The sequence below is a fragment of the Maylandia zebra genome, linkage group LG5 (assembly GCF_041146795.1).
Source record: "Maylandia zebra isolate NMK-2024a linkage group LG5, Mzebra_GT3a, whole genome shotgun sequence".
Classification (NCBI taxonomy): domain Eukaryota; kingdom Metazoa; phylum Chordata; class Actinopteri; order Cichliformes; family Cichlidae; genus Maylandia; species Maylandia zebra.
This window is the reverse complement of record NC_135171.1, coordinates 28,249,881-28,265,701: the sequence shown is the minus strand read 5'-3', so window position 1 is coordinate 28,265,701 and position 15,821 is coordinate 28,249,881. Positions and strand designations below refer to the sequence as shown.

The window sequence follows — 15,821 nt, the reverse complement described above, 5'->3', positions numbered from 1 at the left end:
GGAATCTTTCATGCCCACTTAAAAAAAATAAAGCAGTTAAAGCTAGTTTTACAACGCACCCTCCACCCTAGCACTGCGTCCCAAATAGGGGGCATCAACAACCCAAACACCCCTCACTGCTCTGGCTCCCCCTGCCAGCACCAGACCGGAGAGGCCAGAGACTAGCCGGACACAGCCAGGAGACAGGTTCTGATTCTGGGTAGCAGCAGAGGATTGAGTCATGGGAACGCTGGATCTTCCAGACCACCAGAGAGAGCAGTAGGAGCGGTAGGTGGTGTGAGAAAGGAGCTGCCGAGACAGGACGAGGAGGAACCAGCTCACTGGAGGAAAAAGATGAGGAAGAGAGCATACAGAGGAAGGGAAAGGATTGAGGGGTAGGAGAAGGGAACAAGGCAGTAGAGGAGGAAACGAGGAGAAGCTGAGGAGAAGGAGAGACATGATTGACAAGAGAGAAGAAAAAAGTAAAAGATCGATGAAAGATAAAAGGCAGACAGGAAATAAGATGAGTGAAAAGTTCTCATAGAAAGGGAATGATAGAACAGGGAAATAAGAAAAGTTAAATGTCAAAGAGACTACAGACTACAGAGCAGCAGCGAGGAAAACTGGGAAAAGCTGGAGTTTCAGACAGAGAGCAGCTCTGATCTACTTAGAGAGACGGCCCAAAACAAAAAAAAAAAAAATCCATTTGGTTCTATTTTTCCTGAAGTTTGTGTTACACACACGCAACATCATGAACATAGTCACCAAACGTCTGTGTACCTGGTATCTTTAGGCTGAGGTCGCACACACTCCCGACACTGGCGACAGACGCCGCCTTCTGTCGTCTGGTGATGCTCTCCCGAATACGACCCTCACCCGTCACCCTCACTGTGAACGGACTTCCTGTTGACGCCACACGTTCGTTAAGTTGCACGCTTCATTAGAACACTGAACAAACTGTTTTTCAGCTACTTTTGCTCCTCTCTACCTGGCACGTGCTCCTCAGCGAAGCGGATTGAGACGATGTAGTTTCCAGGTTCGGTCGGACAGTAAGTGACTCTACAGGTCCCGTCCTCCATGTCCCCTGTTTGGATGTCTACTTTACTGGGACCTTCAATGGACAGAGCCAGACCGCCATAACCTGGAAACAGATCGCCATCATTGGCATTGATGTCATTATTATTAGTGCTTCAAAGGAAGAATTTTGAGTTTATATTAGAAAATAAATGCATTGTTTAGAACAGGCTGACACTGACCTGCCTCCCGCGTGTCGACTATAAAGCTCGAGTTGCTGAAGGTGGTTCCCTGGACGAGGCCGTCACCGTGAGCTTTGACTCGACTGGCGTCGCCAATCTCAGACTGGACGACCATGATGGTGATGGGACTGTTGGCGACATGACGACCATTCTTCAGGATGCTGACCTGGTGCTCGCCCACTTCCCGGGGGATGAAGGAGATACCTGTGAGGAGGAGAAAAGAGTTGAAGGTGAGAGGAGCAATTTCGGTAAATGTTGTACTCATTTGTTTCAAATGTGCCTTTGTGGATCTTACCGATGTGGTTGTTGGCCATCCTCTTCAGCAAGCAGGGCTCGTCACGTCCAGAGGGCGACCTGATGCTGGCGCTGAGCAGGCTGAGGTCCGTCTCATTGATGTCCAGAGAGAAATCTGCAGCCGAGCCCAGTTTGACCTGAGAGCGCCGCTGGTTGTCCTCTGAAAGACGAACAGAAGTAAGAAGGTAAAGTGTTAGATGACAAAATATAGCAAACCCAGTGTAGACTACAGTGGCTAAATTATTGAGACGAGAACTGTAAAAACCCATTTCTTTAATGTTTAAAAAAAACATCTGATTTCATGTCTACATCAGTAGCAAAATAATCACTTGTTTAAACAAGCTCAACTTTTTTTTAAACAAGTGAGCTAACAAGCTACACTGGTAGACAATTTACAGTACTAATATTGTGCATTGGTGCCTGACCGGTAATCCTGGCAGTGAACGGGCTGCCAGCAATGTGCTCGTCATTGTATTTGACCAGGATGTTGTAGTCTCCTGGCAGCGTGGGCAGGTAGCTGACAGTGCAGGTCCCGTCTTTGTTGTCCACACAGCTGATCTCTGCTTTGGACGGACCCTCGATAGCCAGGTCCAGACCTCCTGGAGAGAGAGACGGGCTTGGTCAGCGAGACTGAACTGAGTCAAAACAGACTGTTAAATAATGAAAAATAAAATGTATAACCCGTACCTTCAGAGGCGTCCTCTGTGAAGACTGTGAAGGTAGCCAACTTGTTGGCGACACCATAACTCAGACCAGGACCGTAAGCTGTGACGTTGGGACTGCTGGCGTGATTCACATAGAACTGAAGGGGAGATTCTGCAACACAGAGTGAACCTAATTACAGCAAACTAAGTTTGCAGTAGTAGTAGTAATAATACTGTGAAATTCATGAGCCCTCAGTAAACCCAACCAGCCACTTCAGAACTCAATTCATACACCCCACCAAGATTTATCCTGACAAACCGAGGCCCCTGTGAGGAGCAAGCTCAGTAGTTATCACTATAAGGGTTCTAATCATGGTGCTAATGTCACATGAGTGTATGTGTTTACCTGGGATGTGTGTGCCGTTGTATTTGATGTGCATCTCGTGCAGACCGGCCTCAGTAGGAGAGTACTGCACTGTGACCGTCCCATCCAGGTTGTCTGTGATTAGAGGCTGAGCGGATTTACCTGAAGGCATCAACACCTCACCTGTAAGAGAAGTTTCTTGATTAGCCATTTTTATAATGGAAGAGTCAGACTGTCCATTTATTGGTCAGTGTCTTAAACTCTGATCCCCTTTAACATATTAGTTTGTACAGACTGTGTCATTTCTAATAACTAAACTGATTATATTAACCCATGAATGTCTCATCCACATTTCAATTTACTGGTTACTCACATCTGTCGATTCACACAAAAAAAAAAATAATATACTGCTGCAGGTGGCAGAGTATGCAGGTTTTGTACCGCAGAGAAACCCAGAAAGCTGAAAATGTGTCCTCAGCCTCTGCTGATCTGAATAAATTGCATTTCTTGTGTTTAATCACTTACCGTGTGCAGTGAAGTTTTAAATAACTTATGAAAATTTTTCTAGAATTGCTGGTGCTTTTTTTTGTTATGATAAAACCTTGTGTCTCTCAACACCTCAAATAAGCACAAATTCACTGAGACCATCCATCCCTTTCTTCCTTACCGGTGATTTCTCCCTTCCTGAGTGCGAAAGGAATCACCATGTCGAAAGGTCTGAAGCCACTGCCGTTAACGCTCGTACCATCTAGCTGGTAGCTTTCAGACTTCACCTGAATACAAGACAGGCACAAAGACAGACTTTAGCATGTCAGTGAGGGGGGAAAAAAATAAAATAAAATGTTCTCAGCAACCTGAAATGCAAGCATGCTGCCTCCAAGCCCCGCCCACACAAGGGCATCCTGAAAAGGAGTTGTGCAATGAAGGATGGATGAGGAAGGAAGAGGTGGATGACTGTGATGATGGGGTGACTGATGCAGCCACAGTGATGAAGAGTGCACCAAGAAAGAAGAGGAGCAAAGGTTACCACCACAACACCTTTGTGCAATGCATCTCGCACACAGATGGTGGTTTGTGAACGATGGCATGGAGGAAAGAAAGTGTTTGAGTGAATACACTAAGGAGTGCAGTGAGAGAGAAGTTAAGTGTTCAACCAGCAGCCATTCACCCGCAACAGAGAGGGTGTGTGGGAATATAAAGTGTGTTCTATAAATACTGTCCTCCAAACAGTGAAAAAGACGACCTAAACCACACACTGCAGCACAGCCTTAACCAACCCTGGGGCCTGTACTACAAGGCAGGTTCAACATTCCCAGGATTTCTCTCTTATCTGGTTCAAGCCATCCTGACAGAGTGATCAGACTGAGCGGTCACATGAAAATGGACAGGTCTTAAGAATAAAGCCTATTCCAAAGGATGAAAGCTCTCAGCTGTCAACAGATTTATCAGTATCAACTATAATTACAATTGTATATTATCTTGCATCATAAAAGGAACATGGTGATCATTTTTAGTAGAAAAAGTCATGACGTGTGGGTTAACTGAGTGAGTGGATATCCAGTTTCATGTGACCGCTGATCCAATATGAGGCTAAAGGAATCCAGATAATAGAAAGATCCCTGCTTGAATAACTTAGTACAGCGCTCAGGTGAGCTGAAGAACATTGCAATATCTGTGTCTATAAGCTTACTGACAGACCTGCACCTCCAAAGAGCTTCTAAAACATCTGATTTCTTTTGCAGCTCACTCGAATAAAGACTAGAGTCAGTGATTATGCCCAAACTGGTAAGATGTAACCCTCCCCATTACCATTATTATTCAAATCATGAACCAATTAATGTTTCTAACCCCAGTTTAAGGCCAATTGTTCTGCTGCAGAATAAAGTTGGAATCAGATGTCTCCAAAGGACACTAACGATCTGCTGAAGGGCTTAAAAACATGTGTAAGTGTGTGTAATGGGGTACCCATGGCTTGAAGCCAGCCCCAGGGGGAGCGGCCCGTTGCTGTAGAGATGTCTGCCCTTTCATCATGGGTACCTCATCAGTAGCCTGGTGACATGACAGTAAGGATTAACACATCTCACACACATGTGGGCGTCTCTTTACACAAAGTCCATAGTTATGTTTGGAGTGGAAAGCAAACACCTGCGATCACCACCAGCAGTTTCCATTAATGGCTAGAAACATCTTACGTGTTCTGTCCTTAACATTAAGAAATTACATCAAGTTCTCATATTTCCACCCACTTATCAGGCTGGAGTAAACTTTTTAGGAATATAAGAGAAGAATAGCATCAATTTCCTATATTTTTTTTGCCCTCCATTTTTGAGGACCTTTTCAGGATATTTATTTCTAATTAGTTATGCAAGTTTCTCTAAAGCAGAACCATTGTGCATTCGGCCTTTATTGTCCAGCCAAAAATTTAGGCATCAGACTGCTCTAAACACCATCTGATATGATGTCAGATATCCCTGATATGGTCTGGGCAGGCTCTGGCTGTAAGCACAAAAGCCAACCCATTTTTTTTAATCCACTTAAAATGTAGTCTTCACATCTGATCACATCAGAGTTCAAGAAATACCATTTATCTGTCTGTGCAGCCTAAAGACAGCTGCTTTGTTAAGACTGAAATACGCATCAGTTCAAATAAAATTTCTTCCACTGTGACATGACTTTGTGGAGAAAATGATCCCTCCCACACAAACAAGGAAAGACGATGAAAGGCCCAATACAACGAGCAGGAAAATCAAAGAAACAAAACAAACAGTCAAACTAAGATGAGGTTAATCAGTGTACAAGGACATGTTTGATACTCTGGATGACCGCGACATCTGCTTTCAAAGTGTTTGTCTAATATGAGTTCTCTTCTCACCGTGACTTTGAAGGGACTGCGTGGGATGTTTTCCCCTCCAAAGCGGACGTAGATGACGTAGTTGCCAGGAGCTGGCGCAGTGTAGAAGATGTCAAAGGTGCCATCTTCATTCTCCAGCACCTCGGCCTCCACCTCTGTGCCATCGGGCTGAACCACCACACAGCTCACTTTCCCTTTACCAGCACCCTTTGCATTCACCACCAGACTCAGCTCCTCACCAATGGCCACAGTGGGACCCACGCCCGAACCTGGGAGAAGTACACGTTGTGAATTAATCAGACTCCTAAAAATAAATGAGATTCCTTCTGTCAGACTCCGATCACATACCGGTCACGGTGCACTTGCTGGCATCACCAGTTGCTGTGGCACGGACTCTGTAAGGTGATGCTGGGATGTCATCGCCACCATATTTTATAACGATGGTGTACCGGCCAGCACGGTCAGGGATGTATGATACCCGGTATGTACCATCACCGTTGTCATGGATCCTGGGCTGCTTAGGTTTGCCATCCTGGTCCTGAAGAGGAAGGAAGTGAATAACAATCTGTGTGGGGTCGACTTTAGTGTGTGTATGCTTGTGTGTGTGATACTGACCGTGATGAGCACGCTCAGTTGGCCTTGGCCAGCATCTTTAGCGTCGATATTGAACTCAACGGGGAAGCTGGCGGGGACGCCGCTGGTCAGCCCGGGGCCGCTGGCTCGTACTTTGCTGGCATCGTGAGTGGGCAGAACCCGAAACTTGAAGGGACTGAAAGATCAGAGACAGTAAAGACTGATCAACGGTATGAACCACAACAGCAAGCAGATATCAAAGGGACAAAAATTACCAGCGATAGAGTAATACAGTGTTCACCTCTGGCTGTTAGAGTGAATCGACTCAAAAGGTCTGCTTTGCATGCATTTTTTTCTGGATAATCAGTCACTGTAGTTTCATATAATCTTAAATTTAGCTTAAGTCCATCATTTGAGGTGTCAGCAGTTCAATTAAAACAAACCAGAACAAATCAAATGTATACATTTTCACAAAGTTGCCCAACTCCTTCTGCTGCTGTACTGCTACAGCTGTGTACCTGTGTGGGACGTCCTCCTCAGCATATTTTACAGCCACCGAGTACGGTCCCTCCACAGACGGCGTGTAGGACACTGTGTGAGTCCCGTCTCCATTATCAGTCACTTCCGCAGGCTCTGCAATGCCTTTGGGAGCAGCGACTGCCACAGCCAGGGGCGCCACGCCGGCCTTCCTGCAGTCCACTGTGAAGGATTGCGGGATATTGGCCCTGACTCCTGACGCCACTCCAGGACCAGAAACTTTGACCTTACTAGAGTCCACCACATCCTTAACTGGGACCTTAAATGGACTCCCTAAGTACAGAAAAATAAATTAGGTGTAAACACAACTAGCAAGACTCGTAGCAGAGCGTGCTGTTTGACACTTTAATGTTTGTAGCACATGCAGCAGAGACATCACAGACATGTAGACAGATGTGCAGAGTGAAGCCACCTCTTAATAAATGCTAATAAAATGCACTCCTAGATACTGGATAACTGTCTGACAACATGTCTGTGAATCACTCCACAAATGCAAAGTTACAGAGATAACAGTGCTGCAGTATCTGCTGAATGACTCTGCAGAAACAAAGTCATCGCATAAAAGTTGTCAAACAAAGAAACATGAGAACTTTTCAGACCACAGTCGAAGAAATTTAAAACTGACATCTTTAAAACATTAAGCCAAAACCCTCAACATGTCTTCAAACCACCAATAACAGCATTTTTGTAATGTCAACTAAACATTAACTGCACCTTTTATCATTAGCATCTGTTTATAGGTACAAATGAGAGAAAAGGCAACAAAGTGTTATTAAAGTGACATTAAAGATCTTTAAGAGATGAACGCATGTGAAACAGCTTAGTGAAGCTGTGCTAAATTAGTTTATTCCTGTTTTTCATGTTGATGAGAACCATTCCTCCTCCATTCATGAGCCTTCTCACATTACCAGAATTAAGTCTGATTAAATTCTTCTCTCTTTCTGTTGTCAACAAATCTCAGAAAACTGACCCAAACCATCTGGATCCAGTTCCTGTTTATCTATGCCACAGAGCTCCACTGTGGTCCAGAAATACTGATCTTTCCACCCTATTTTAACCAACTCGCACACAAAAGACTCAAATGTGATTAACTTGCAGTTGAAAATTGTCTCAAACAAATGAAATGCTTTCTCCATTCACTCCTTATCCAACTTTGAGTTGCAAGGGCAGCAGTCTAAGCTAAAGGTCTTAAGATGAAATACACTCAAAGAAAGTTGTTTTATAAACTACAAGGGTTGTTAAACTCAAACTCTTCAGGATGCTGAGGTGTTCCCTAAACTAGCTCAGAGAAATAATCTTTCCAGCGTGTTCTGTGTCCAGCGTGGACATGCCTGAAACACCTCACCTGGTTTACTCTGAACTGTTTCTGAATGCTTGTCTTTCCATTTTTAAAAGGTAGGGTTTTTCCTGCACGCTTTACAGGTTTAACCATCCCCTGTGCTACAGCTTATTATGCTAGTAAGGGAACCAAATTAATAAAAATAAAAAAAAGATCATCTCACCAGGGATGTGTTCTCCTCCATAGGTGATGTTGACGTCGTAGTTTCCTGGTGTGAAGGGAATGTACTCCACACTGCAGCTGCCATCTTTGTTGTCTGTGCAAGACATCTTAGACTCTGATGGACCCTCCACAGTGATGCCAAGGCCACCAATACCTGCCCCTCTGAAGGAACACCACATCCAAATTATTTGTACTTTAATTATCTACCAAAATGTTCAAATGTTTGCAGATGATACAGGATGATTTACATGATTTGATTGCCAATTTTGTCATTTGCGCACAAATGTTGTGCGCAAATGACAAAATGTTTACCTTTTGTTTATATTGGCTTAAAAAAAAAAAAAAAAAAAAAGAAAAGGAAAAAAAGACTGAAACAAAAAGGCATAATGCCTCGTCACACATGGTGCATTTAAAAATATAACCAAAGAGTCTTAAATTAAATATTCCCTGTAAAAGTGTAGTTTCAGTTTTCTGTCAGTTAACTATAATCTTTACTGACTCATACAGTTATCTACTTTATTGCTCCTTATTTATAAGGATATATGTGCATACTTTATTGCCCAGCAGTACCTGGTGAAGATGTTGAAGTTGTTGGGCTGGTCAGTCAGGCCTTGTTCCAGCCCGGGGCCAGTAGCCACCACCCTGCTCGGGTCACATCCCTCTGACACAGAAACCCTGAATGGGCTATTGGGAACTGGAGTGTCATCATACAGAACCTGGACGCTGTGGACGCCTAAAATAAAGATTGACACAAATGAAACGGACTTCACAACAAAAAGGTTTTATGTTGAGCAGTTCAGTTCTGACTGGATGCGTTACCATTTTCAAAAGGAGTGTACTCGACACAGTAGGTGCCATCGGCCTTGTCTGTAACCACACAGTCTGTCAGAGCTCCAGACGGGTTCTTGACCGCCGCCTTTATGTGGTCGCCACCCCGCCGGGTCAGAGAACGAGCATCCACTGTGAACTCTGTGGTGGCTTCTCTGAAAACAGCTGGAGGGAGGGAAACAGAGGAAGGCGTGTTTTAAGCAGAACTGACTGGGCACAAGAGGTTTTTTGATCATCACCAAACTTACTCAGGCTGTCAAGTCATCTCTACCTGTTGACTTATGAAGGAGTTTTATCAAGTTGGAAATTACCCCGATATCACAAAGGGATTTAAAAACTATACTACATAAAATACACACAGTCCCTCAACGCAAAATTCTTCAATTCACAAAAAATGGAGAAGCATTGAATATTAACACTTCAAAGTTCAGCACAATAGTGGAGTCTCTCAATTAAACCCAGTCTGACATAAGCCATTTTATCTCCTCCCCCTGTAAGGCCACCCTATTTAAAAAACTGTTTTGTGATTGGCTGCCCCTCAATTAAACATAAGCAGGTGGGTGGAGCTTATGTACTCTCAGCCGTGTGCTTGGGATGATCATATTAGGTTCATTAACCACTGTAGCGAATGCTATTAAGTTGTATAATTCACTTTCTATGACTTCTAACTTGTATAATATTCAACTGTGCAGGATAATGCAAAGCAAAAGAAACCAAACAGGAAAAAATAAACAGTACTGCTCAACTTGAACACCACTCATTTAATTATTCTTCCTAAACTGGATTTGTATCAAACTAAATATATACTGTACCTTGTCCCTCCACTCCAGGTCCAAACACTTTGACTTTGGAGGTGTCCACAGCAGGGTCCGCCATCACCTTAGCAGGGAAACCAGGGACCGTCTTTCCTCCATACTTCAGCAGCAGGGTGTACATGCCAGAAGTCAGAGGGATGTAGGTCACCGTGTAGGTCCCGTCTTTGTTATCCACAATCTCAGTCTTCGCTTTTGCACCTGGAATATGAAATTAGAATTTGTGCTACATGGAGAACCACCAAAATTTTTTGCTTTAAAACAGAAAACCTGGAGTTTAAACATACAAAATCTCACCAATGAACATGTCTGTTGACAAAGCCAAACGACAGCTTTCCAGCCATATTTCATGATATTAAATAAGCTCTACAATTACCCCCTGGTGAGGCATGTTAAAGAAGCAAAGGGGACGAAATGGAAACTTTCTTCACTTGAAATAACTGATCATCAAGTATTCTTTTAAGTCTCTAAATCCCAATTTTCATAAACAGTGAATAATGGCTGGCTCTGCCTTTATTTGAATACAGCTTTTTAAATGTGCTTTTGAACATGTATAACTTTTATATGACTGAATTAAATAGTTACCTGAGCCCAGGCCTGAACCAGTAGGGCTGCTTGGGGGTGAATCTAGCGCAGCCTCCAGGCTGAGTTCACCCGGTCCAGCTTGAGAGCAGTCCACATTTACAACACTGGTTTCCCCAACCTGAAGAGACAGTAACATGGATCAGACTTTATGACTTTCAGGACAGGAGAGTATTTTAAAGGATGAGTCAGACTCTAAAGCAGACACAGGACAGGATGAGATGAGATTAAGGAACTTAAAAAGCAGCACAACTTTCGAACAATGAAAAACTGAACTTGTGCCTATTGCATGAATAAATTCTGAGGAACTTGAAAATTTCTTCCTGGCTGCATTTCAGCAGAGTCCACCACATGGGTGCGTGTGGGTGAATGGGTGGATGACTGGATATGTAAAGCGCTTTGGGGTCCTTAGGGACTAGAAAAGCGCTATATAAATACAGGCCATTTACCATTTACATACATATTGGCTGACCGGGTGTCTCAGTTCATGTGGGACACCCTTTTTCATTCCCTAGTTAGTCACACATTTTGACTGGCACTACTTTTCAGAAGTCACCACTTCACACACACCTTCCCTAAACAGAGGAATGAATCCACTGGCTGTAAGAAAAGCAGGAAAGGCTGCCATCATGGATCAAGTGCAGGTCAATTTGTCACATTTCTCGCTGCTTGTAACACACCCAGTGGAGGAAATTACACCATACAGTCAAAAGCTATGAAGATTTTTGCGCAATATGACGGAAACTCCCACTAAGACTGGAAAATGCTGCTACAACAAAGACTGGAACATATTACTGGGTGAAGTGGGGAGGAGGAGGTGGTTCTGCATTCCTACTGAAACCCAGAGATCACCACATAAAAGAGCAGCTAACTTTACAAATTTAAGATTAACGAGCCAAAATTCTGAGCTGCAGAGAAATTCAGAAGCAGTGTTGTAGCAGCATATTTGTTGCACTCATCCAGATTTCACTCCCCCTGCAGACTCACCTTGGCTCTCTTCAGGCCCGATCCTGAGGCAACCACCTTGGAGGGGTCAAAGGGCATCTGGATGTCAGCTCTGAATGGCGATCCGGGGATGTGGACATTCTCAAACAGGATGTTAACCAGGTAGTCTCCAGGCTCTGTGGGCAGGTAGGAGACTGAGCAGGTCCCATCGCCATTATCTGAACATTCGATCTTGGCCTCGGTCGGCCCCTCCACCGTCAGCCCCAGACCTCCAGTGCCGGCACCTTTGGTGTCGATTGTGAACTCAGCCAGGTTCCCCACTAAGCCTCCCTTCAGACCAGGACCGAAGGCTTTCACCTAAAACAAGATGTAACGCATTATTAATCATAGAGGTGTCTAACATGTTAAAACAGACCAAGTAAAATTGTCAGCTTACAGAACAAACTGATATTACCTTGCTGGGGTCTGGAGGCAGGTGGGCCTCCACAGGAAAGGGGCTTCCTGGGATGGGGTGTCCATCATAAGACACGTTAACAGCATACACTCCCTCCTTTGTGGGGGTGTAACGGACCAAACTGACATCTGCTTTACCGGGCTGAGGCTCAACTTTACAAGGTACTGCCTGCTGACTGGGACTCAGCTAACACCACATATGCAGAAAGAAAACAGATTTTCCAGAATTTAAAATTTTTGGAAAGAGTATTTTCCTTATCCAACCTTAATAAAAAGACTGACTCTTACTAACAGTTATATTTTTCCCCCACACAGGTCAATATGAGGTTTCTCTGACACTCACCAGTTCTACCACCAGGTGACCTTGACCTCCAGCACCCTTTGTGTCCACCATGAACTGCTGTTCCTGGTTAACCTCCACTCCTGAAAGACATTAGTCACTTATAAGTGGCTGCTCCTGAAGTACCTAGAAACTTTCTGTTAACACCAAAACTGGTTTCAGGCCCTCTAAGGTATGGAGGCCTATCTCCCCCCACCACTTCCCCTGACAGACGCCCTCAGACATCAGTGCATTGGTGGTTCTTTGTGTCCGGGGGTGGGCGCCCGGGTACACACCGGCTCACTCCTTGGTGGCTGCTTATGGCCTGGAGCCTGGGGCTCGCTCGGGCCACTTCGGGGGGTGGGGTGCCCTCGGCCTCTCGGCCCGGGGCTCGGTCACTCTGGCACAGCTGGCTGCCGGCGGAGCTCACGGGCACGTCACTGCAACTCCCCCTGGCTTCTGCTCCGCGGCTGCTGAGTGAGCCCTCATCTGGGACTCTCCTCAGCTCTCTCTGGGACAGTGGTGCGGCTGCCCCTCTGTTGGGCTTCCTTGGTCTCTTGTGTTCTGAGGGCCTCTGGATGTCTGGAGTCTTGCTCTCCTCCATACCTGCTTCATGCCCTGGAGGACGGGGCTGTGGCCCCCCCACACCCTCTAGCAGATCATTACATGAAGGAACCTTTTAAATACAAGCGCGTCCATGCTCACAGGTGTACACACGGGTGATCACACCCACAAACGACACCCTTTTTGGCTCCCAGCTCAAAGCACAATGTGCACTGTCGATCTTACGTGCTGCACAATAATGTTTAATATTTACCGTTATATTCCCATACATCATTGCGATGTTGTTTATTGTATTGCTCTTCTTTTTTCTTCTGCTCGTTTTCTTTTTTCATTCTCAACAGGTGATCGATATATGTATTTTTTGTCTGCTTATTTTGTTGGTTTTTGTTTTTTGCCCTTCATCCCCGTCCCTCTTCTCCGCTGTTTTTCTTCCCCTCTTTCTTTCCCCAGTCAAGTCTGTCCCGTATTTAGCAAGTGAAAATAAAATAATAAAAGGTGAATCAAATAGACCATTACGGCAAGGCTGGGATGGTCCATTTAGTAAAGTAAATCCTTTGGGCATCTTTCTTTGCCTTTAGACAATAATTCTGATGGCAAAAGAGCCAAACGGCCAAAAAACAAAAAAACAAACACTAAAACTGATGACTGATAGAACGGGAGCTCAACATCCAGATCACTCTTGTACAATTTCTGTTGACTGTCACTGTAACTTTAATTACAGTCAAACATTTGTACAATGCTTAACTTTGATTTCATCTCCGATGAAAAGTACTCATCAATTCTCATTAGACCCTGGAAGCAAAAACAAAAGAAAAACAAAACACAAAACCAAACGACTCATGTACCAGAAATGGGAAGGAACCATCCTGAAGTTCCTTGCATGTTATAAAAGAACCAACAGCAAATCTGCAGATATTCTTTTTTTGCAGAAGCATAAGCAGTCATTTGTTATGCTTTACTGCTCATGTCAGAAAAACAAAATCTTGTATTTATTTTTAAGATATAACTTGTGTTCTTTCTTTGCCAGAGAACTTTTCTAAACAGTTGAGGAAGTTAACAGAAGAGGAAGTCAGCTTACTTCCATCCATGTTATCCACAGTGACTTTGCTGAGGTCCAGTGGTGCAGCGACTCCAACTGTGAAGGGGCTCTTGGCAATGGGGTCGCCTCCAAACTTCACCACGATTGTCATCTCCCCCTGCAAAGAAACTGATCATTTACTCTGGAACAAACACTAAAAGCACTATGTTCATTTACCATCATGACTTTGGACAGTTTGCAAGATCTGTGACACTCTGACATGACGAACCTTAAGTGTTAAGTGCCAAAATATAAAAAGCACTAGAAATAATCTGATGTACCTGTTGTGCAGGTGTGTACTTGACAGTCTGAGAGTAGTCGTAGTTATCGATGATGTCAAAGTCTTTCACGGGAGAGGAGAAGGTAACGTCCAGCGGTGCTTTACCTGCTCCTTTAGTCAACACGGTGAAATGAGTCGGTTTTCCGCTCTCCACACCTGGACAGAATAAGAGAAGGGGTTACTTGTAATAATGCTCTCTGTATACTGTCACAGTCTCGCCTACAAATAGCAGATCATATCAAGGACTAACCTTTGATTTAAAAGACTGGGCTCAATGACAGATTTTTGTTTAAGACCTATTCTAATAAATTTAATGTCCCATTAAATCCACTCTCTCACCAGTGCGAGCCAGTCCAGGACCTTCTGCTTTGACCTTTGATGCATCATGTGAAGGATCGACTTTGACACTGAAGGGGCTCTGAGGAACTTCCTGTGTGAAGTAACCAGAATAAAATCACAGTAAGACCTTTTTTTCTTAAAAGTGGACATTCTATAGCATAGCTTATGGAGCGAAAAGAAAAGCCCAAAAGGTAAACACATTTATTGGCACGTCATATTTAACGCAGAAAAATCGATGCATTTCTTCATACAAGCCTTAAATCATGAGGTCAAACAGATTTTAAAAGACACTCGCTCTTTTCTATGTTGTGTTTCACCAACATCAGACTTCTCCTGTAGAAAAAAGTGAGCTATTTCACTAGTGGTATACAAGTAGGAATCAGAGCAGGTTTAGCAACTTAGAAATGATGAAAACATTAAAATAGAAAGATGTCTTTTTGGCACTCATAAATTCATCAAATCTGACTTGAAGCAGACTTAAAACACTAGGGGAAAAACTAGTATTTTATCAATTGATAGAAATTATCTGTACTTTGCAGGCAGTTTATGGAGTAAATCATGCTCTGCATTCCACACTCATCTAAATGTGATCACTTCTGACTCCAGACTGTGGACAGCGAGCACTCAGACCAGAGGGCGATCCTTTCAGGAGTGTGTTTGTACCTTGTCAGTGAACAGGACTTTAATGGTGAGCCTTCCAGCAGCAGGAGGGATGTATTTGACTGTGAACGTGTCGTTGGCGTTGGGAATGATATCAAAATCCACGTCAGCCTCTTTGTCGCTGATCATGTTGGCGTCACACTTAATCCCAACGCCGACATCACCTGAACAAACACAGTTGACCATAACCATATCGTGAACATACAGTTATGACTCAGACTCCAAATAATCTCATTTCTTGGCCGATGATCGTTTCAGTGTATACACCGGCTGCCACAAGGTGGCGCTGCCTGCTTCAGTTTCTGCTCCTCAGTCAATCGTCTCTTCTCAGAAACACTTCACACCTCCGGGATGGTGCATTGCCAAAAACTCTAATATAAACAATAAGCCACCTGTGCAACACAATCGGCACTCCCTGCAGCACAAGACCCGAGCTATCAATCACAACAGAGGAATTCAGAGTATGAGAGATAAGAAAAGGACAAGAAACCATGTCAGACAGCAGAAACTGCCCACCCCTGAAGGGAAACCACTGATAACCTGAAACCACTCCTGAGAAACCCCTCAGAAACCCTTTTTCTTTCTATACAGAGTGTTAGCAGATGACCTTCACAATTCTCTCTTGTCCCAAAGAAAAAGCTCAAATTACCCCACTGCACATACTGTAATGTTTAAGAATTTAATTCTAGAAGATTAAAACAAATGCAGTTTTTATGTGTACACACACACACACACTTTAATATGAGCATCACCACTGTGGCAAAGTTTTGTGTGTTTTTGGTGGGGGGGGGGGGGGATTCATAAAAGAAGCGTTTCCTGTCATGAAAATGACATGGAAGAAGAAAAATAAATAAATCTACATAAGTGTTACTTTCTCCAGTTTGAACATACTGATACTATAATTTGAAAATAAATAAATTCTAGTAGCATTTGCAAATAATTCTTTTAGCCTTTTAGAGCAG

At 43.8% G+C, this 15,821-nt stretch overlaps 1 protein-coding gene across 7 annotated transcripts in view; it reads right to left on the bottom strand.

The window, feature by feature from the left end:
* The window catches only part of flnba (filamin B a), a 63,743-nt gene that overhangs the window by 5,709 nt on the left and 42,213 nt on the right, over positions 1-15,821 (bottom strand). For 4 of the 7 annotated variants that reach the window (XM_014412900.4, XM_014412901.4, XM_014412904.4 and 1 more), the window contains 25 exons: positions 14,863-15,023; positions 14,200-14,290; positions 13,862-14,016; positions 13,581-13,698; positions 11,963-12,042; positions 11,621-11,806; positions 11,209-11,523; positions 10,225-10,342; positions 9,640-9,840; positions 8,819-8,992; positions 8,570-8,732; positions 8,001-8,161; positions 6,480-6,771; positions 6,004-6,157; positions 5,737-5,926; positions 5,410-5,657; positions 4,503-4,586; positions 3,205-3,310; positions 2,580-2,720; positions 2,217-2,345; positions 1,955-2,128; positions 1,531-1,689; positions 1,236-1,439; positions 968-1,120; positions 760-882 (listed from right to left, as the gene is read on the bottom strand). In XM_014412900.4, coding sequence (XP_014268386.2) covers positions 760-882; positions 968-1,120; positions 1,236-1,439; positions 1,531-1,689; positions 1,955-2,128; positions 2,217-2,345; positions 2,580-2,720; positions 3,205-3,310; positions 4,503-4,586; positions 5,410-5,657; positions 5,737-5,926; positions 6,004-6,157; positions 6,480-6,771; positions 8,001-8,161; positions 8,570-8,732; positions 8,819-8,992; positions 9,640-9,840; positions 10,225-10,342; positions 11,209-11,523; positions 11,621-11,806; positions 11,963-12,042; positions 13,581-13,698; positions 13,862-14,016; positions 14,200-14,290; positions 14,863-15,023 — 4,080 coding nt within the window. The remainder of the gene's footprint in view (positions 1-759; positions 883-967; positions 1,121-1,235; positions 1,440-1,530; positions 1,690-1,954; positions 2,129-2,216; positions 2,346-2,579; positions 2,721-3,204; positions 3,311-4,502; positions 4,587-5,409; positions 5,658-5,736; positions 5,927-6,003; positions 6,158-6,479; positions 6,772-8,000; positions 8,162-8,569; positions 8,733-8,818; positions 8,993-9,639; positions 9,841-10,224; positions 10,343-11,208; positions 11,524-11,620; positions 11,807-11,962; positions 12,043-13,580; positions 13,699-13,861; positions 14,017-14,199; positions 14,291-14,862; positions 15,024-15,821) is intronic. The other 3 variants (XM_014412902.4, XM_014412903.4, XM_014412905.4) reach the window with 1 other exon arrangement.